The 21162-nt window shown below is 42.6% G+C and overlaps 1 protein-coding gene across 1 annotated transcript; it reads right to left on the reverse strand.

Moving 5' to 3' along the window:
* Positions 1-694: 694 nt before the first annotated feature.
* On the reverse strand, positions 695-19772 carry WDR82 (WD repeat domain 82). The gene is made up of 9 exons (XM_060631197.3): positions 19335-19772; positions 15223-15320; positions 12138-12204; positions 6922-7021; positions 6319-6435; positions 5930-6085; positions 5422-5491; positions 4485-4627; positions 695-3496 (listed from the first exon to the last, which is right to left on the reverse strand). The coding sequence occupies exons 1-9, from the start codon at positions 19493-19495 to the stop codon at positions 3467-3469; spliced, it is 942 nt and encodes a 313-aa protein (XP_060487180.1). The 5' UTR covers positions 19496-19772; the 3' UTR covers positions 695-3466.
* Positions 19773-21162: the final 1390 nt, after the last annotated feature.

Below are 21162 nucleotides of genomic sequence, written 5' to 3' on the forward strand. Positions count from 1 at the left end.
CTTGATGTTGTGAGCCTATCACTCACAAGCTGGGATGTTCCCTCTGCTGCTCTTCATGATCCTTGGCTGACGACCCTGGGCAAAGTGGCAGGCGGCAGGTCCCGCAGCTCTGAGGATACCGAGCTGGTGCACAGGCTCTAGGAGTTGCCAACTCACCAGCCAAGCAGTGGGTTATCAAGCTACTGGCCAGGCCTTCTGCTAGAACTGGTGCAAGAGCCTCAAAAGAAGAGGCTCCATTACCCTTGCCCCACAGAAGCCGGGACCTAGCAGGACAAACCTTATTCTAGCTACAGGCTGCCAACCTGATCAAGTGTCGAGGTAACAATGAGGGATGAAAGGCAGCCTGAGGTACGTGCCAGAGAGTCTGCAGACCAAGACCAGTTGGCCCTTCCCAGTCCCTCATTTCTGGCCCTGTGGCTGCTTATTAGAGCCTGCGGTTGAGGAGACCCAGGCTGCTATGCGTTGAGGTCTGTCTGGGTCTAGGGATTCTTCCCAACAGCTGACAGGCCTTGGTCACCACGGGCAGGCAGAGGCAGTCCCAGGGAGCCCAACAATCCATCCACACAGCATTACCAGAGTCCCAAAGGGAATCAGGAGGACTAACAGGAGACAACCCATCCCTCCCTCCAACTCTAGGAACCAGGCAAACAATGCTATGGAAACTCAACAGAAAAGCTACAACCATAAAACTCTGTTTAAGACTGGTAACATGGAAAAAATGTTTATATGTTAAGTACAAAAGGGACATAAAATTGTATATACAGTAGAATAACAACTATGTAAACACACCAAAAATCTATGCACAGAAATTTCTAGAGGAACATTTAACACCAAAAGATTAACAGTGGTAGCATTTGGGTGGCAAACTGATTCACTTTAAAATTCCCCAAATTTCCTCAATAAGCATTAATTATGATTGCAACAGGGAAGTTTTATCTAAAAAAATAAAAATTAAAAAATCCCCCACTGGCTGGTGGTTGAGCAGTGCAGTGTCCCACATAAATTGGTGGCTTTGGCCTGGACTCTTCAAGTGTGGTGCGCCCCTCCCATCCTAGAGAGCTTAGAATACCACCGGCTCCACCCCTGCAGCCCTAGCCCCTCTGCTCCTTTATCCTGCCTTATTCTTACCACATCACGTCCAATCACTTCCAGCTGTAGCTTTCCCCTTTCCTTCCCAACTTAGGAGCCAGCTCTGTAGCCACAGGTCCCTAGAAAGAGGGGCAGTGACGGGCCTATTCCAAAGAATGTGGTACCTCAGCTTTGGACACACAAGAACTCTCGAGAGGAATCATCTTCCTTGCTGACAGGCAAGTGGCTTCTCTGGCTGCAGGTATGTTTATTAGGCAGCCCTTCTTATAAACCCAGTCTCAAGCACTCTGAACACCTACCATGAATTTTCTACTTTGGAGAGCCAGGAGTGGGCAGTAATAGATCATCTGGTTTCTAGAAGTCTCTCCATTCTGATAAGGCAGAGCTATATACAGTGGGTGGCACTGCAGAAAAGCTGCAGATTCCAGTCGACATTTTGGAAAGATGTATGCCCTTTGCCCTTTGAGAAACAAGTCAAAAGTAATTGCTAACAAAACAAAACAGTAATTGCTGGCAATTTACAGCCTATTTCTGCTGCTGAACAAAGGCAGTTAATGGCTTGCTTCCCCCTTAGCAACTATGTACTCTTGGGCAAGTCATAACCTTGTGGAGCCCGTTTCTGTATCTGCAGAGAACCTATGACCTACTTAAATGTTTGAGAACTTCCTGAAATAACATGCTACTGGTACTGCTCTAAGAAGGCCATGCAGGGGAAGGAAAGGCCATGAGCCAGCTGTAGCTCATTTCAACCCTGATCAAGACCTCTCCCTCTTCTAAGAGAAGGCAAGGAAAAGAAGAAAGCAGACATACCAGGTAAACAGGAATGACCTGTAATTGGAAAAGAAGCTTCAGACAAACTGAAAATGCTCTGGTTCCAGCATCTTGTCCCCAGATGCCGGAAGCCAGGCACAAAGGGCATGCAAAAGTGACTGTCACACACGTACAAGCGCAGACAGAGCATCACCGAGCAAAAAGGGGGCTAATACTGCAGAGAGGGCCCCAAAGTGCGGCTTGAGGAATACAAGGGAAGTTATCCCAAGACCCTCAGTTAGCTGCCGTGGGAACAGCAAACATTTGAAGCTTTGCTTCATTCTGTCTCCCAAAGGAAAAAAGGGTAATAGGGAAGACTCACTAACACTTGTGGCAAACACTATTAGCAAGGATGCAGTCTTTCTCTCGGGCTGCAGGACTCGACCTCTTTCTGCTGAACTCTGAGAAATGACAGATATTTTATATACATATATATATATATGCATACATACATATACATATATATGTATGCACACACGGATATATTTAAATGAAGGAGTACACACTGTGCTAAAATACAAACAACAGAAACCCCATGTCATATATAAAAAGGCTAAATATAACATATAACACAGGCCTACAGCCAGCTCTTGCTTGGGAGCTGGGGAAGGGGTGGTATCATCTGGAGACTCTGTACACAATTTGTGGTGGGCAGGGAAGGCATCAGTGTAAACAACTCAGACTCACTCCACAATACTGGCCCACAGGAAAGCGTGATGTATCTCATGTACAAAAATAGACTCCCACCTTGCTTTTGTACAAAACCAAGCTTGGTAGGCACCCAGAAAGACCGCAGGTTTGTCTTCATGACGGGGGATCACACCAGGCTACTGCTAAACCTCCCAGCCATGGAACTCACCTGCAACCCCCACTTCCCTCCCCTTCAGGCTCCTGGGCCATCTCCCATCCAACACTCAGAGCCTTGAGGCGTGCCCAGATCACCCACCCTCACGTGACTAACTCGCTAGGCTTCCTGGCAAGCAAGGTCCTTTTCTGTTCATCTGTCCCTTTCTGACCCCCAGATATATGAAGACTTATTTCTGTAAATGTTTGGCACCTAAGTAACATGATGGGTGTGGAATATTGCCACAATGACACAGGGAGACCCAGTAACAAGACATGCAGGGTGCGGGCAAGGGGTGCTGAGCTTCCCTAGCATCTCAAAACCAGAACTGTGGCTTCCCATGCATTTATGGGGGTGGGAGAAGGGATGTGCAGAATTAACTTCACCGGCTCCTCAGCAGCAAATACATTCAAAATTGAAGGCGTCTCGAGGGCCCCAGTATACCCTAATCATGAATCTGGTCACTCCTCTGGAGGAGCTCAGTGCAGTGACAGCGGGAAAATCTAAGTCCTGACAGAATCTGCCACACCAACAGTCTTTTTTGAAGAAGCTCGGCAAAGTAATTTTTTTCTTCTGAGCAGATGTACAGCACATCCATGGGAAGGCCATGTGGAAGGATGCTCTTCAGCCCAGTCAAATGATCCGATCCATTATCTCAGTCCCCTCTGAGTTTTTTCCTGTTGGCCACCCTCACTGTACAGAAACAGCCGAGCAGCACCAAGGTCAGTCATCGATGGTGGGCAACCAGAAGGCCTGGAAGGAGAAACATAAATCAACTTTTAAAAGCCAAGCCTCTCTCCTCACTCAGGGTTCTTACCACCACCGTGCCCCCAGCATCAAGGTGCCCAACCCCAACAGTGGAGGAATTTTGGCTGGTGGCCTTCCCTCATGACCAACCGATTCTGACAATCTGTGGAAAAACATTCCCCCTCTGTGCAAAAGTAAGCTGGTTCTGTCTCCAACATGTCTACCTTCGTAGTCCAGTGGTAAGGAAAAACAAAAGAGCTGTCTGGGGAGGTGGGTATCTGGCCTTACTGCCAATCTGCCAGGTGACCTCCAACATGCCCTCTCCTTCTCAAGCTGTAAAAAAATGACAGGGACTGAGGTGGTTTTGCTGCATTTCTTTCTGACATCGTTTCCTCAGTGTCAAAAACAAAAAAAGAGCGAGGGGGCAATGTGTTCTGGGTAGGCTAGTAGTGAAATCCCTCATCCTCAAATACCCAGGTATACTTAAGAGATGCTAAAAAGAAACTTGAGGCTGAGACACACGGACGCTTTGTTCTGCTAGCATTGCCTAGAAACATAAGGAACTTGGAGGAAACGCTAAGTAGTGAGTTATGATCAACTGTAAAAATTTCTCAGGAATTCAGCATAAACTGAAAGAAATGGCAAACAGAGAGGTTGCAGCCACAATAGGCTGGTTCGAAGTATTTTAAGAAGCCAAAAAATTGTTAGGCATAGTCCCAAGTAGTTTGGTCATAAAACCAGGGGCTATAGCAAAAATGGGCCTGAGGTCTCCCAGCAGCTTACAGGTGATCCCAGATCACAGAAATAAGGGTGAAAGTGAAAGCCAAGTCCAACCAGAGATCAGATAATAGGAGGTGAACCAGGGAAGCCACCAGCTGAGAAACATGAACTTGGATGCTTATCAGGAACCTATTTAGGACACAGTTTACTAAAGCACCCACCACCCCAAATGGAAAGGGCCCTTATGTGGAAGACATCTCCTGTGTTCACATACCATGTTGGAACATGCGCTGGCAAAGGTCATGAATTTGGGGTTGAACTGCAAACAGGTAATAGGGCCTGTGTGTTTGCCATCCAACACAGCTACTTTTATACCACTCTCTCCATTCCAGACATGGATCTTGCCATCCTCTGAACCTAAAGAGAATGATAAAGGAAAATACAACAGCTCAAGGCACAATGCAAAGAAAAGTGGGAAAGACAAACTGACATCTGGAGAAAAGTCAAGCTTCAGGACCTGGCCCTCATCTGAAATTGAGGGAGAAGGGGCAGTGAAGAAAGGACACTTTGGAAACTGACCTTGACCCTAGTTATTTGTTCCCATCCAAGTCATTTCCCCTCTAACTTTAGTTTTCTCATTTAAAAAGGGGGCTACGGGGCACCTGGGTGGCTCAGTTGATTAAGTGTCTGACTTTGGCTCAGGTCATGATCTCACAGTTCGTGGGTTTGAGCCCCACATCAGGCTCTGTGCTGACAGTTCAGAGCCTGGAGCCTGCTTCAGATTCTGTGTCTCCCTCTCTCTCTGCCCCTTCCCTGCTTGTGCTCTGTCTCTCAAAAATAAACATTAAAGGAAAAAATTTTTTAAAAAAGGAGGGGGCTAAATACCATCACATCCCACCAACACCAAGCCACTGAAAACCGAATGCAGGGTTAAATCAGAAAGCTAGTATTATTAGTAAGACTGTGCTTGTGGAGTTTAACTCTTACGCTGGTTCAACCAACATTAATGCCAGGTCCCAGTAAAGAAGTGCAAAATCAGCATAAAGACACTGCACCTTTGGCATAAGACTATACATTGTGGTGAGATAGGTGAGAACACCCATCAAGAGGATAATAGATAGTATTTTAATTAGTTAAAACTAACAAAAATACAAACAAAAAAATACACAGTACAGAGAAATAACCCCCCAAGGGGGATAAAGAAAGCTTACCAATCATAATAAACTGGGAGTCTGGAGTAAATGAGGCCTCCAGAGTGACAGCTTTGCTGTTGGCATAACCCTAAAAAAAAGCAGAACAGTTCTCTTATCACAGCCCTATTAATATAAAATAATTGCCTATAAACACTTACCCAGCACACACATCACCTTCCTTTCCATGAAACCCTCTCCTCTTCATGCATAGTGCCACCAAGGTTCCAAACTCGGCTGCCACCCTTTACAGTTCGCCCCCATCCCCAACTCCATATTCAATGCAACTAGAAAATTATTATGGCAAGGAATTACTTTGTATCTAAATTCCAAACTTGGGACACTATGTGAGAGAAGTGAATGTCTCAGAATCCAAGAGAAGTTAGTTCATGTTCAGAATGAAAATGCATGTCCATGCTTCCATCAGTGAGTCAAGGATAACCACTGGTCTCCATCAACCAGCTACCACAATTCTCAGCCCAGGAGGAAGGAGCATGGAAACAGCCATGCTCAAAGGTTGTCAGCTCACCCCAAAGGTGTGCATCACCACTCCCTTGAATGCATCGATGAGACGGATGAAGCTGCCATTGGTGGAGATGAGGATGAGTTTACCATCATTGCTGAACTTAAGTCCTGTCCACTCACAAGTCCGATCGTACTGCATCTTAAAAGTTGCAAATGGCCCCTGAAATGATAAAAACAGCAGACCCAGCCCAAGGCCCATCAATATTTCTTCTGCCAGAGCCAACTCTCATTCTGTCCCTTTAGATTCCTTTTTGGCTAGGAAAAGCAAGGAAGAACTATTGCTCTGACATTCGCCAGTGTCTACCACATACCTCCTTTATCATGGAAAAGGCTCTCATCTTACCCTTCAAAACCTCCATGATATGAAGATAGCTCAAAGATTCAAAGATTTACCTTATCAAAAGAGCGAAGGTCATAAAGTTTGACCATTTCAGAATTGACACCTGCAGCAAAAATTAACCCTTCTGGATCAAAGGAACAAACTGGCTTGCCTTGTAGATGCATGAGGCCCTATGAAAAAATAAGAAAAAAGGTTAATGAACCCAGGATCTTACCACCATGTAATTTACTTTTTCCAATGAAAACTAAGAAAGGACACAAACAGATACCTACCCAGAGAATGGAAAAAGCAAACAAACCTAACTAAAATAAGGCTTTTTACAAACAGGTCTCCATACAACTGGTTTCATCAACCCTAACTGTACAACTCTATAGACACTGAATCCAAATAAAAAGAAATTCTTTGAGCGTAAAAGCTACAGCTCACAGGTTTCAGGAAAATGGTTTTGAAAGCAAAAATCCACAGAGCATAATGCAATATGCACTGGATTAGGGTATTAGCTTAATTACCAGCCACCTACCAGGAAAACAGATTTTCTCCAAAGTTTAGAAAGACTTTGGGATCTCAGAATGGAACGATTACTTTCTCCTTTCCTTGAGAGGAAGAGCTCATGATAGTGCCTACCATAGAAAACTTTAACTGTGAGGTACCATTACCTGGCAGTTAGGAGACCGGAGATCCCAGAGTCGAATGGTCTTATCAAGAGACCCAGAAATGAAAGTGTCATCCACAGGTGACATGGACAAGGCCACCACCCTGCAATGCATCAAGATAAATAGGAGTTGAAGCATAATATTTGCAAAAATTGGATGTGAACTCTAAACCACTCTACCTGCCTAGCTACATTATATATACCTGTTCTCTCAACACTGCCATTTTAAGAAACATACACATATAAACAATCTGGAATAACCAAAAGCAACTAATATAATGAAAAAACAAACTTCGAGCTACAGCATAAAAATGTTAAGCCTCCAATGCAAAGCAAACCACAAGGAGACACCACTACACACCTATTAGAATAATTAGAAGCCTCATGCATTGCTGGTTGGAATGTAAAATGGTGCAGGTGCTTTGGAAGATTTATAGTTCCTTAAAAAGTGAAAGGTAGTTACTATATGACCCAGAAATTCCACTTCCAGGTATATACCCAAGAAAAATGGAAACCTATGTCCATACAAAAAGGTACACATATGCTCACAACAGCATTATTCATAATAGCAAAAAAGTGGAAACCCAAATGCCCATCAACTAATGAATGGATAAGCAAAATGTGGTGTCTCTATACAATGAAATATTTGATAATAAAAAGAAATGAAGTACTGATTCATGTTACAGCATGTTATGAACCTTGGAAACATGGTAAGTGAAAGAAGTGGACATGAAAGGGCACAAACTGTCTCATTCATTTATAAAAAATGTCCAGAATAAACAAAGCTATAGATATAGAAAGAAGATTAGTGGTTGCTGGGAACTTATAGGAGGAGGCATGGGGGGTGACTGCTACTGAATACAGGGTTTCTATTTGGGAGTGATGAAAGTGTTCTGGATTAGTGGTGATGGTTGCCCAATTCTGTGAATATACTAAAAACCTGAACTGTATACTTTAAGAGGGTGAATTTATGGTACAAAACTATATCTCAATTAAAAAACAAAACCTACCAAAAAATCCTTAATTACTTAACTAGAATTTTGTGGACTATACTAACAGTCTTAAACCTGAGTACAATCAGCATTATCTGAGGGTGGATTAAAAACACAGACTACTGGGGCGCCTGGGTGGCTTGGTCGGTTAAGCGTCCGACTTCGGCTCAGGTCACGATCTCGCGGTCCGTGAGTTCGAGCCCCGCGTCGGGCTCTGTGCTGACAGCTCAGAGCCTGGAGCCTGTTTCAGATTCTGTGTCTCCCTCTCTCTCTGCTCCTCCCCTGTTCATGCTCTGTCTCTCTCTGTCTCAAAAATAAAATAAAACGTTAAAAAAAAAAAATTTAAAAAAAAAAAAAAAAAACAAAAAAACCACAGACTACTGAGATCCACTCCCAGAACTTCTAATCCAGCAGGTCTGAGAACCTGCTCCCAGGTGATGGTGAGGCTGTTGGTTTGGGCACTACTTACTAAGCCAAGCCACAGGCCTGTGCTAATAGCAACTGTTATTTCTGATATGAGTCCCCTTTTATGGTTATACCACTAAGAGTCACTCACTAGAAAACATTTCTTCCAAGGGCTCCTGAGCTCTCTTGTCCCCTTTGCTCATATTCTCACTCTGCCACTCTGCTATGAAGACACCAGCCACCTCCCAAGCATTTGGGCCTGGCCTGCAATGAAGGACAGCATGTGGCTCTACCAAAGCCCCAAGTGAAGTTTCATTGAGGGCCACAAGCTATGACCTGTATATATAATGCCTATGAGTCTACATTACCACCTATAGAGAAGGCCCTTGTGGAAACAGACACTTGGATAACTCTTCCTTCTGGACTATGGAAGAGTAGTTCTGCATTCTGGCTTGGCCGTAAAACACTTCATAGATATAGAAGCTGGTGTCACAGATGAAGATTATAAAGGAAATGTTGGTGTTGTGCTGTTTCATTTGATAAAAGTTTGAAGTCAAAAAGATGACCAAATTGCACAGCTCATTTGTGAATGGATCTTTTATATAGAAATAGAGTAGGTTCAAGTTTTGGATGACACTGAAAGGGGTTCAGAAGGTTTTAGTTCCACTGGAAAGCATTAAAATTTATGCCATGATGGGGCGCCTGGGTGGCGCAGTCGGTTAAGCGTCCGACTTCAGCCAGGTCACGATCTCGCGGTCTGTGAGTTCGAGCCCCGCGTCGGGCTCTGAGCTGATGGCTCGGAGCCTGGAGCCTGTTTCCGATTCTGTGTCTCCCTCTCTCTCTGCCCCTCCCCCGTTCATGCTCTGTCTCTCTCTGTCCCAAAAATAAATAAAAAACGTTGAAAAAAAAAATTTAAAATTTATGCCATGAATAGAAAATGAGAAAATGTACTTTTCTTTAAATTTTTACCTAAAGAAAAATTTCTTCCAATATAACTCAATTAACATCCATACTAGTTCCTCAACTTAAACATTTAAAGATACCGTAAGCCAAAATTTCCTGGGAATGCTGAGGCGGTAATAAAACAGTGAGCAGAATGCATACGTACATGTAATTTTAGGTCATTGTATTCAGGTCAAAAGCTCAGAGAAAGTCTATCTTGGGCTCTATGCTGAGAAGTAAAGAGAATACAACGAGGAGTAAAACCTCAACTCTAGAAGCACCTGAATGGCTCAGTCGGTCTAACTTTGGCTCAGGTCATGATCTCATGGGTCTAGCCCCGTATCGGTCCCTCTGTGGTCAGCACACAGCCTGCTTTGGATCCTCTGTCCCCCTCCCTCTCTGTTCCTGCCCTGCTTATTCTCTCTCTCTCAAAATAAATAAACTTAAAAACAAAAACAGAAACAAACAACAACACAATAATAGCCCAACTCTAAGAAAGCTTAACTGTCCAGTCCAGAGAACTCCAAGAGAGGGTCAGAGAAGGCTTTCTGGAAGAAGCACCACATGTGGTGGACAGGATTTCAATGAGAGATGTCTTTACAGAAAAAGTGCCAGACAGGAAGGCATGAGGCCAATGTCTAGGAAGCAGCCCAGAATTCACCTCAACTTGAGTGGTGGAAGATAATGTTGGGAACATGAGTCACAACCAGAGGGAGGAAAGCCTCACTCCAAGGGGAAGGGGCAGACAGATATGGAGAACTATTAAAGTTCTTCACAGAGATATAGATAGACTATGAAGTGGTCGGAACTGTAATACAGGATGCTAAAGAAGGATGATGAGGGATAGGGAGATTAATTAGGATTTGACTGTAATTCACTTTACAGTGCATGAGCCAGGACCGAAGAAAAGGATAGTGACACACTAGGTTAAACCTAGGTAGAATCAATAGGATTAACAACTTACTAGATGTGAAAGCAAGGGAAAGAAAGCGAACAGGGAACAGAGGCTTTGAGTTAGGATAATTAGAAGGGACAGTGATAAAGAAACATGAGGCCGAGAGAGAGGATATGGCCCACAGCATGTAACAATGAGGGATGGTATGCTGGACCTGTCAGGTGGGAGCATGAAAGAGATATCCACATAGATGTATATAAAACCTGGAGGTGGAAATGGAGTCTGGAAATCAGGGTAGACATGAGCTAAAAATATTGATTTGGGAAGCCATCTGAGTAGAGGTAAATGAAATTAGTGATGAAGATGTGAGAAAATATCAAGACAGGAGAAAAGCTAGGGTGAAATCTTACTTATTTTAGAGTCAAAAGGAGAAAGAAAGGCCAAGAATTGCAAGAGTGGAACCAAAATGGGAAAGTAGGCTGCCAAAGGGGAAAAAAAAAAGTCACTGAGAAGTTGAACACCAAAAAAAGCCAAAAACCCAAAAACCACCCCCCACCCCCCACCCCCCACCCCCGAAGACAGATTTTAACTGGAGACAGCAGGGAAAGAGGAGTAAAACAGCATGGAAAAAGCCCCATAAATGATCCCGGGACTAGACCAAATGATTTAAACAGTGAATGAGTGAGGAGGTGGAGATGGGAGTATGCAGATTATTCTTTCATGTTTGACAGTTACAAGGAGTGGGAGATAAATTCAAGGAATAGATTTAAGATAAGGAAGACCAAGTAAGTTTGTAGGCAGCAAGGAAAAGTCTACTTAAGAGATGGAAACAAGTAGAAAGAAGGAGGTTGGTTTTGTCAAAGAAGAAAGGATACTTCTTTTCAAGGAAAGGGTTCCAAGGAAGTTGAAAAGAACTCATTTTGGATGGCCTTGATTTTCTTAAAAAAAAAAAAAAAAAAAAAAAAAAAAAAAAAACAACAACAACAACAACAACAACAACAACAACAAAAAACGGCAACAAGTTATCTTCTGAGAATCAGGACATCAAAAAGCTGGATAATCAGGAAGATTGGAAAGAATTTCAAACAACTACAATCAACTCAAATCATTTGTGAACATTAATTTGACTACAAACAAGCAAAAACATCTACTTATCACAAGCCATCATTTGTTTGTTTGGGACCAGTAACCAATAGCTGTCAGCTCTCACCTTCAGCAACATAGATATGCTCTGCCCAATCAAAAGTGCAGCCTAAAACAGGGTGCTCTTGGTCCATCTCCTGTTAAGGTTCTATACCACTCCAAGTTGTACTGTGTTAATGTATATTTGTAAACAAAAGCAGGAGGAAATACCCTCAGTGATTAAAATATCATCCAAAGGAAAATGTGTTTAACACTCAACCCAAACTTGAATATTTGAAGAAAAAACACTGGGGGAACTGGGGTATGAGATAGAGAGAAACAAAATGCATTACAAAACAGAATAAGGAAACAAGCTTCTGGACTTTCAAAAGTCACAAAGGACAATTTTATTTATTATTATTTTTTTTCATCCTCATTAAGATCTTCACATGGAACATGTTTATGAAGACTAGGGGCCTGCTGTAATGGGGCCACCAGTACTGGAAGAGGCCTCACATATAAATGGTCCTTTCGTTAAGGGACATCTAATATTTGGGGTTCCTCAATGATAAATGTAATTTGTACTACATAGGTTTCCACTGAGTGTCTTTAATCCACTTTTTCCCCAATTATGTTTTAACTGAGATTTCAGTTTATCTTATGAAGTCCTACCCCTGCTTCCACAACCTCAGTAAATCAAGTATTGACTGTCTGAGGGAGAGTTAACAAGAGAAGACTAAGAGGAATGCCAAACAGCAGTAAAGAACTAGCTTTAGTTCACTAATAAAATCTCTCTACTCTCCTAGTCTCTGGGTAACCTCAGGGGTAAAAGAACTATCTACTTCTGTAACATCTGGTTCTTACCTTTTGCTGTGTCCAGGAAAGTATCTGATGTATTTGTTGTCATGCAAGGACAGGTAACGAATAGTATCTGTAAGAAGACAAATAAGGCATGATGATACCCTATTATTTTTAAAGGAATTACTGTACGTTTTCATCTTGAAAACAAGGCCAAAAAATTTATTGTTTTCCATAACTCAAGCAAGGTGTGAATAAGTAAGGCTGAGTAATTCTTCTCCACAGCTGAAGAATGGGCACTACAGATTTCACATAATTCAAAAGCAGAGTTCGTTCTTGACAGCATATACAGCAATTTTTAAAAATCATTGTTACCACCAATCTTTGGCTTCTGCATAGTTACAATGCAACCTGTCCTGCAAATATACCCTGCCTGCACCACCCCCAGAAAGCACAATAGGTTCAGTGCTCACAGAATGGCAAGCCTTAAAGGAAAACATTTAGCTGCTAAGGAAACAGGCTCAAAGAATTAAGTAGCCATGCTAAACTGAGGATCAGGCTGAACTCTGGCATAATATTTTTGTCCAGGGTTCTCCAACAGCGTGTTAGGGACCTAAATTTTAATTGGGTATATAATCTACATCAAAACTAAACAAATGGAAACAGAAGTAACGTCCTACTACTTTTTAAGTTAACCAGCTATCCACTGGTACTTTGTGCATCAGAGAGAAGTCAGTTGATAATAATAATAATAATAATAATAATAATAATAATAAAGTGTCCAAAAGAACAAATCAGGAAATTGGGTTAAAAAGATCTTAAAACATTTAAAAATTAAACTCATAAATACATCAGTAAGTCACAGCAGCGAGATTCTGTCAATATCAAAGAAAAGAATAATCATAGAGATTTGTGCTTGGGGAGAAAAAGACAAACACTCTTAAAAACCAAGTGATTCTACCTGAAAAAGTAAACAAAAAGATGGCGGTGGAAAGGGAATGAAGTGCCATAAAGAACAGAACTAGAAAGTACTATGTCTTGCAAAAGACTAGGAATAAGAAGCAACTGTTGCGAAAAAGGCAATAGGAAATGGTGCCAATATAGATAGGAAAGCATAGAAAGAACATTCTAGAGGCAAACAACACAGAAACAAAGAGGCTGAAAGCACCAAGTCATTCCAGTTGTTCACAGGGGTACTTTCTAGTAACAGGGCATCTAACTCGGGAGAGGGAAAACCGCACTCTTTGTATGTTCCAAAACTGAACTCTATATAGTTTTCCTTGAAAATCTTCAAAGTTCTAGAATGACAACTATGAAGTCTTCCTGGATGTTCTATTGCTAGTAACTACTCACCTGCCCTAAGCAGAAAAAGACTTTCCTCCCCATTACCTGGTTTCCCAGAGATGAGCAGGGAGTCGCCATCCTCTCCGCCCCACTCAGTAGCTGGTGCACTGTTCCTGGCAAGGCAGTGGCCTGTACAGTTATCTCCTGTACCGGGTGGTATCATAGACCCTCAAACTGTACAAACTACTACCTCAGCCTGGAATCAGGCAAAAGGAAACGGAGCGTTGGAGGAACTCTTCAGGATGCACTCGAGACAGGAAAGGCAACATCCTCCCAGCAGAGGCCTGGCAGCAAAGCTGCAAGTGCCACACATTTGCCTCATTTTGCACCATATTTGGAGAATCCTCACATTTAATCACCCCAACAGAAGAAGTATACCAGTCATTCAGGTGATCACATAGATATGTTTCCTCAGGATCCTAATGTTTTATATTCTTGTCCAAAAGCATCAATTGCACTGCTTACTTAGAAAACCACTTCTGAAATAGAGGCATGAAAAGTAGAAATGATATACTTACTAAAAATCAAGTACAGGCAGAAAAGTCTCATTTAAAAAAAAAAAAAAAAAAAAAAAAGGACTTCCGCCCATCTGCTCTGAGATAAGCATAGCCAAAACAGCAGTCTAAGTGATCTTTGTGGATGACATTAGAAAAATCTTAACTGCAGGGGCGCCTGGGTGGCTCAGTCGGTTAAGTGGCCGACTTCACCTCAGGTCATGATCTAGCAGGTCATGATCTCACAGTCTGTGGGCTGGGGCCCCGCATCGAGTTCTGTGCCGACAGCTCAGAGCCTGAAGCCTGCTTTGGATTCTGTGTCTGTCTGTCTGTCTGTCTCTCTCTCTCTCTCTCTCTCTGCCCCTCCCCTGCTCATGTTCTGTCTCTCTCTCAAAAATAAACATTAAAATTTTAAAAAAAGAAAAAAAAATAAAACTTACTATAAAAAGTGAGACAATCAATAAATCAGTGAGATAAATGAAAAAAAAAAAAAAAAAAAAAAAGTCCTAAGGTGAAAGTCCTCAACTACCAAGATGAACTGTCAACTGAGAATGACTTATCCCAGGGGAAATAAATGCAGGTAAAAACAAGATCAAGATCATTTATTAGATAAAGAAATTCACAAATTTAATTTATAAAAATAACTCTTTACTCTTTAAAACCATTAACTTTATTTAAAAGTTAAAAGGGGAAGGGCCCTCTAGCTGGCTCAGTCTGAAGGGCATGTGACTCTTTTGATTTCAGGGTTGTGAATTCGAGCCCCACATTGGGTATAGAGATTACTTACAAATAAAGTCTTTAAAAATAAATAAAATAAAATGGAAAAGGGACAAAATTCAGATTAAAAATGGTCCCTAAAATTAAACATAATTAAGGTCAATACACTGTCCTTCATGACACAGATCATGAAAGGTAGAGCATACACCAAAATCTCATCTAAGGTCCCTAAACTACCACAGCTGAAACATTCGTGGTTATTTGCCACTTGCTGTATGTCAAATAGTCTTTCCTTTTATTTGTTCAAAAAGTATTCTTTCAAGTTTAAAGAAGTACAAACTATAAATATAATTCATTGCTTCCTATACCCACTCTCCATTCTAATCTAGAGACCTTTCATACTCCATTTCAAGTCCTTCAAAAGTATTGGTGGCTTGTTTCCAGCATCCCTTCAGTCATAACAATTGCTAACATCTTAAGAAAATATGTTTAAATTACAGAAACTCTAAGCAAAGCAGAAATAGTCACAAAGATTCCAAGAACTACTTAACAAAAGAAATCATAACCATTACTTCCCAAAAAGAAGGCTTGCTTACCGTCTATTTTGTTAGAGCTGTAAACGACTGTGTTTGCTGCATGGGTGTATCTGATGAGGTCCACGCCATATTTCTTACTGTACAGGGTTCTCTTTGGTCTGATGAGGAAATGGACAGAGAAAGAAAACCATCAAAATCCTCCATCACCAAAACCTAGGATCTTCATATAAACAGAAGAATCTGAATGATGTGGCAAGGATGAGAATTCTTTGGAAGCTCTAACACTGGAAAGAAACAGAATTTCTTCCAAACGAGAGAAAACAAATGGAATCAATCAAGTGCAACAGACTTTCACCTCTGAACAACAAATGCTGAGGTTAGGAAGTGGAAGTAAATCTGAGGGCTCAACTGAGTCCTTACTACAATGTTCAGAAGTTTTGAGAAAAAGTACATCTTTTTGGAAAGAAAGGCACACAAAACACAAGTCACAGTTTATAACAAAGAGGGATATGGGAATACGTTAAATTAGGGAGGCCAAACTTTTCTTGAGCCATTCACTTAGAAACCAGATCTTTTCTCAAGAAGAAACAAATGATTTATCAAAACTGAAACCAGATGTAAAACTGCTTGTCTTTCCTAATATAACCTGCAGTTGCAGAAGCTATCTATCCTTCCTATTCTACAAGTCCAAAGTACTTACTGAGGCTTTTAGAAGGCAAGGCTGATTCTCCCTAGAAAAAAACTGGTCATTGGTTCTTTTCTTTTTAATGTAAAATCACATAATTCTAAGCTAGGAGTTACAAATTCATATGAAGTTCCTTTTCCTTCAATGTCTTCCTCTATAGGACCCTGAAAATCAAAGATCAAACTGAAACTGATCTCAGTAAAATCTTTAACCAAAAGCTCACAATGTTCTACATTTGGGTATAGGAGGATTTTATAAATTGTATACCAATGTTTACAAAGAGTTCCAATTTTGAAAAAGAAAAAAATTCGCCCTCTCAATGAAGCCTAGATGCTAAACAATCAGATTACCCAAGCAGCTTTAAGAACTCAAATATTTGCACTTTCAATTTTTGTTAATGTCAGTGAGGTCAAGGGTTTCCCTACCCAAAACTCATTTCCAAACAAGCTTCTCATTCCAAATGCACTGAATTTTCCACATTCTCACCTTTAACTGAAAGCTTAGTTAAAAAGATCAGCTCAAAGGCTACCCTGTTTAACCCCCTACCCTGGGCTCTGCTGTGGGGTTACTGTGTGGTAAACAGCGAGCATATGTATGCACATACATGTGTTCTTGCTCTCAAAAAATAGTTGACTTTATTTCTACAAGTGGAAAAAGAAGCTTACTTATCCCAACAATTCAGTCTAAAATAGTGAAGACATATCCTGAAGAGCCAATGTTAAAGGGTATGGAATAAGGAAAGTTTTTAGTTCCACTTATGTATGGCCTATTTGTCTCAAACACTAACCTGAGATTTATTTTTAATAACAAATCTTTTACCTCATATCACTTCCTAGTTTGGAAACAAGATCCTAATTTTTGCATCCATTTCAGAGAATCTTTACAAAGCCCATGCACAACATTTTTCCATGAATATTTTGGTTAAGCTTCTTTCCACAAACTATGAGTCTGGTGATCAGGCATGAATAAAAAATATTATGAAAAATTTTCATCACCTAGCAGATAATATATTTTATAAGTCTTTCAAATTGAAAAATCACTCAACGGATGAACAAAAACAACGGACAAAATGAACAAAAAACTGGAAAATATTAAGTATAAAGAATCTTGTTTTGACCATCTTCAAACTCCCAAATTCTAACATTTAGTACCATCTAGTAGAGATACTATGACTTCCAAGGAAACACTACTCTTCTACCAATGTTGGTTTGACTTATACTAGTGGCACATTTTTTCCTCACATTACCCCTTAGGATCATGGACTCTTAAAGGCAAAAGAGGTCATCTAATACTCAGAGAAGTGATCTAACCATTGTCACATACCTGGTCACAAAGCCAAACTAGAACCCAGGTCTCCTAACTACCAAGCCAGTCCCTTGCCATAGACCACAATGAAATAAGGTCACAATTGATAAGAGAAAATGTAAAAGAGAATGCCCTACACTATTACATCAATACTAAATTTGCTAATTTGGATAATTGTGCTCTGGTTGTATAAAAGAATGTCCTTGTGCTGAGGAAATCCATGTTGAAGTGTTTGGAGATCAGGGGCTTGATACCTCCAACTTATTCTCTTAATGGTTCATTAAAAAATGCATACCTAAATACTTAACACAGAGAGCTGTAATGCAAAAGAGGTAAAATGTAACTGATTATTGGATGATATGGATCTCTGAAATACTGTTTAACTTTCCTGTAAGTTTGTAATTATGTAAAAAGCTACATGAGTGAATAAACTGCATGTCGTAAAATTAACATTTTACTTCCAAGTAAACTGTCACTGCTCCCAACAAGTAGAAATTATGCCACACTTAGAGAGAAACTACTAAGAAGGCTATCACAACCTTCATCTCCTTTGAATGAGAACATACATCTCCATCATCAAGGTTCCAGGTAGAGGTTCCAATCTGTGCACAAGCACTCAACATTTCAAGCCAGTCAGCTTCAAATTACTTCTAGTCCCAGGAACCCACAATCCTAATCCCGACTCCAGCTCTATATGTTACTCTCTCTTCCAAGCTGATTCAAATGACCAAACCTGGACAGAAATACATCTACTAAATGAATAACGTTGACTAAAGTCAGCACTGGTCCAGCTAACAATGCTCTCTTCCCTTAGGACCACCACTCTAGGCCACTCGTCTGCATACTGCAGGCAGATCCAGAGCCAGTTACATAATACTTTTCCATAGCCCCCGTGGGAAAAAATTGGGAAGAAGATACAGCTTAGACCAAAACAACGTTACTTTAGATAACCGAATTCACAAATGAAGAGACAAGTTCCAAAGAAAGTTTACAGAAGGCATCGGTTTTAAAACAAAACAAAAGGCAAAAAGAACAGTTGGAAAAGGCAGAGAAAACCCCAACGATTCAAAAAATAAGATCTGGAATTAGGTAACAAAATGAAATCTGACAAAACCACTAGCCACCGTATTATACCAAATAGCCACAAGCCTGCTTGGAGAAGGTGGCTGAGGGAAATCGAATCTAGCCTAAGCCAGTTTCTGCTCCAAAGGAGTTCACAATTTAGTAACGAGAAAGCAAAGCAGGTTTATAAAGGGTGAGGTGAAGCTGACAAGGTCCCCAGAGAAAAAGGCAAATGTGCTTATAAGACTTTAGAGATGCAGTGCGGTGGCAACACAGAAATTTCACGATCAGACCCTGAATTTTGGTAATTCCAGGTGGACCATAAAGTGTAATTTAAAAATATATATAAGAGGAAACATAAAATTGTTTTGGGATGCTATGTTTTCATAGTAGGTTCCCATTCAGGTCGGGATGGGACAGCCAAGTTAGTTTTTTTTGGCAAAAAGGAAAAGTTTCTGATGTTGTTAAAAAGTTAACTACAAATGTGGGCAATGGTTCTGAGGGAGTAAAAGAATGATTTGGAACCGAAAGAAAAAGACAGGGGGCCCAAAGAGGCACAACAAATAAATCCTGACAGCTAAAAACTGCAACCCACGCGGCCTTCCGGCAGAAGGCGGCGGGAAGCTAAGGGGCAGGGGATGGGCGGAGTGCCAGGGCTGAATCGAGGTCACCGAGGAGGGCAGAGAGAGCGAGCTGTGACGCTGCTGAGGCAGGAGCGCAGCCTCTGCGGTTCCGCGCGGGGGGCCAGAGCCGACCGGCACCTCTGACAGAGTCGGAGGAGCGGAAAAGCTACCTGCTGGGGCCCAGGTGGGAGGACCGGGCGTTTAAAGGTCAAGGTCAAGGTGGGGTTTGGCAAGCGATACGGAAGCGCTTTTCCAGGAGGCCGAAAGCAAGCAAAATAATAACGATGGTAGTATCACTCTCACTATTCTTATTATTTTTAAAAAGGTCTCCTGGACATCTTCGGAATGGAAGCGGCCCTGGCGGCAGCGAGTGCAAAACAGGCCGGAGAGGGCGGCGGGGCCGGGGGCGGGCGGCGGGGCGAGCGCTGGGCCACGAGAGGGAGAGAGGGAGGGACGGACAGACTCGGGCCCGGGCCCAGGGCCACCGCCGCACTCACTTGCCCTCCTGGCAGTCATAGAGCACGATGGAGTCGTCGTCGCTGCTCGAGATGACCGTCTCGCCGTTGGGGCTAAAGTCAAAGCAGTTAATCTTGTCCGAGTTCTCGCGGAACACCTTGGCGACGCGGAAACTCCGCAGCACGCTGTCGGTCAGCTTCATGGCGGCGGCTGCTGGAGGCGGTGGCGGCGGCGCAGGGCCGGGGCGGGGCCCGGCAGCAGGCGGGCGGGCGGGCTGGCTGCCGAGGGGCCGACCCGGGCGGGGCGGGCGCCGCGCCGGCGGCGAGCGGAAAGGCGGCCGACAGTCGGGCCGCCTCCACCCCTTCCTCCTCCTGCACGTGCGGCGCTCTTCTGCCGGGACTGCGGGATCTCGCGGACCGTTCCTCCTCACAGTCGCCTCAAGGCCAACCGGCGCGGCGCCGGCTCATTGTGTCCGCCATCTTGGGACGACAGGCAGAAGCTGAGGGCGAGGAGCCTCACCGCAGCGCACGCCGGGAAAGGGGGCGGGGCGGAAGGGCAGCGCGAGAAGGGGCGGTGGGGCGGTGACGTCAGTGCGGCCGCCGAGGAATGGAGTGGCGGGGTGGCCCGAGGCGGCGATTCCCTGACGGGCAGTAGGGCGCGAGGGGCGGGGATGTCCACGGCCTTCCCTTTGGTGGGCCGGAAGGCCGAGGGTGCCCGGAAGTCGTGGGCTTTTGTGCGGGATCGCAGACCACTGGGAGCAGGTACTGCGAGGGTCGGCTACGCCACTGGAGCGGCGGCCTGGGGGTGAGTTAGTGCGCTAACCGCTGGCGGGCTTTGACTGCTAGTGCACCACAGCGCAAGCATAGTTTCAGTTTCAGGGCCTGGGGGATTTTTTGTTCGTTTTTTTGAGCTGTATTATACGATAGACTGCACAAATTTTAAGTGATTTTTTTTCATTTGGATATACACCCTTGTAACTACTGCCCAGAACTTTCTTTTAAGACTTCTATAAAAACTTTTTAATTGACATATAACGTAAAGTGAATAAGGTGGACTAATTTTAAGTGTATAGCTCCACACATTTTTATAATCACTCACCTTTAAGTTTCAAGATGTATTTACAGGCTCAAAATTAATAGCATCGATTATAAAGAAATTCTTAAAAAGGAAAGTTATCTCTTATTCAACAAATTAAGTTCTCCCAATTTCCTCCTCCTTTATTCATATATCTACATAAACTTTATAAATGCAACCATCACTTCCCCCCAGGTTAGTATTGTATATTGCACATTTTTCCAGGGTAGTAAACCAAATTGTTGGTGGTGTTCTTAATTGAGGTATAATTGATGTACAGTAAAAACTGGCCTTTTAAATGGGTAGTTTTATAAGTTTTGACACCCATGTTCAGTCGTGCAGCCACCACCACGTTCAAGATGTAAAACAGCTGCATTATACTCTGGTTTGTTTAAAAGATTTTTTGCCTTAAAAGGAAGGAAAGTTGATCCCTAACAAAGGAAAGCGATATCTGATCACAAAATAGGTACCGGGCAGGCACCTTGGCTTTAACTTTCTGTGCAAGAGGTCAAACTCAGTGCAGCCTATGAGAGTTCATAGATCTCTAAGTTGCATGCAGCAACTCAAAGATTAATTGCCTGAGGTCTCTAACAATGGAGACAGGCCTGTTTATTTTGCTTTGCTAAACTGCAGTGGCTAAAGAGGAAGAAAAGGAAAAGGAAAGACTTAAACATTAAAATCACTGATATTAAGAAGATGTGAGGGGCGCCTGGGTGGCTCAGTCGGTTGAGCGTCCGACTTCGGCTCAGGTCATGATCTCACGGTTCGTGAGTTCAAGCCCCGAGTCAGGCTCTG

This window comes from Panthera onca, chromosome A2 (genome assembly GCF_046562875.1).
Source record: "Panthera onca isolate mPanOnc1 chromosome A2, mPanOnc1 haplotype 2, whole genome shotgun sequence".
Lineage (NCBI taxonomy): Eukaryota > Metazoa > Chordata > Mammalia > Carnivora > Felidae > Panthera > Panthera onca.

Coding starts and splice junctions, on each gene's coding strand:
- WDR82 (XM_060631197.3), bottom strand. CDS start 19,495: ATGAAGCTGACCGACAGCGTGCTGCGGAGTTTCCGCGTCGCCAAGGTG. Junction 6,436..6,921: donor TCCGGTCTCCTAACTGCCAG/GTAATGGTACCT, acceptor ATTTTTTCATAG/GGCCTCATGCATCTACAAGG. Junction 4,628..5,421: donor CTCCCAGTTTATTATGATTG/GTAAGCTTTCTT, acceptor CATTCTCTTTAG/GTTCAGAGGATGGCAAGATC.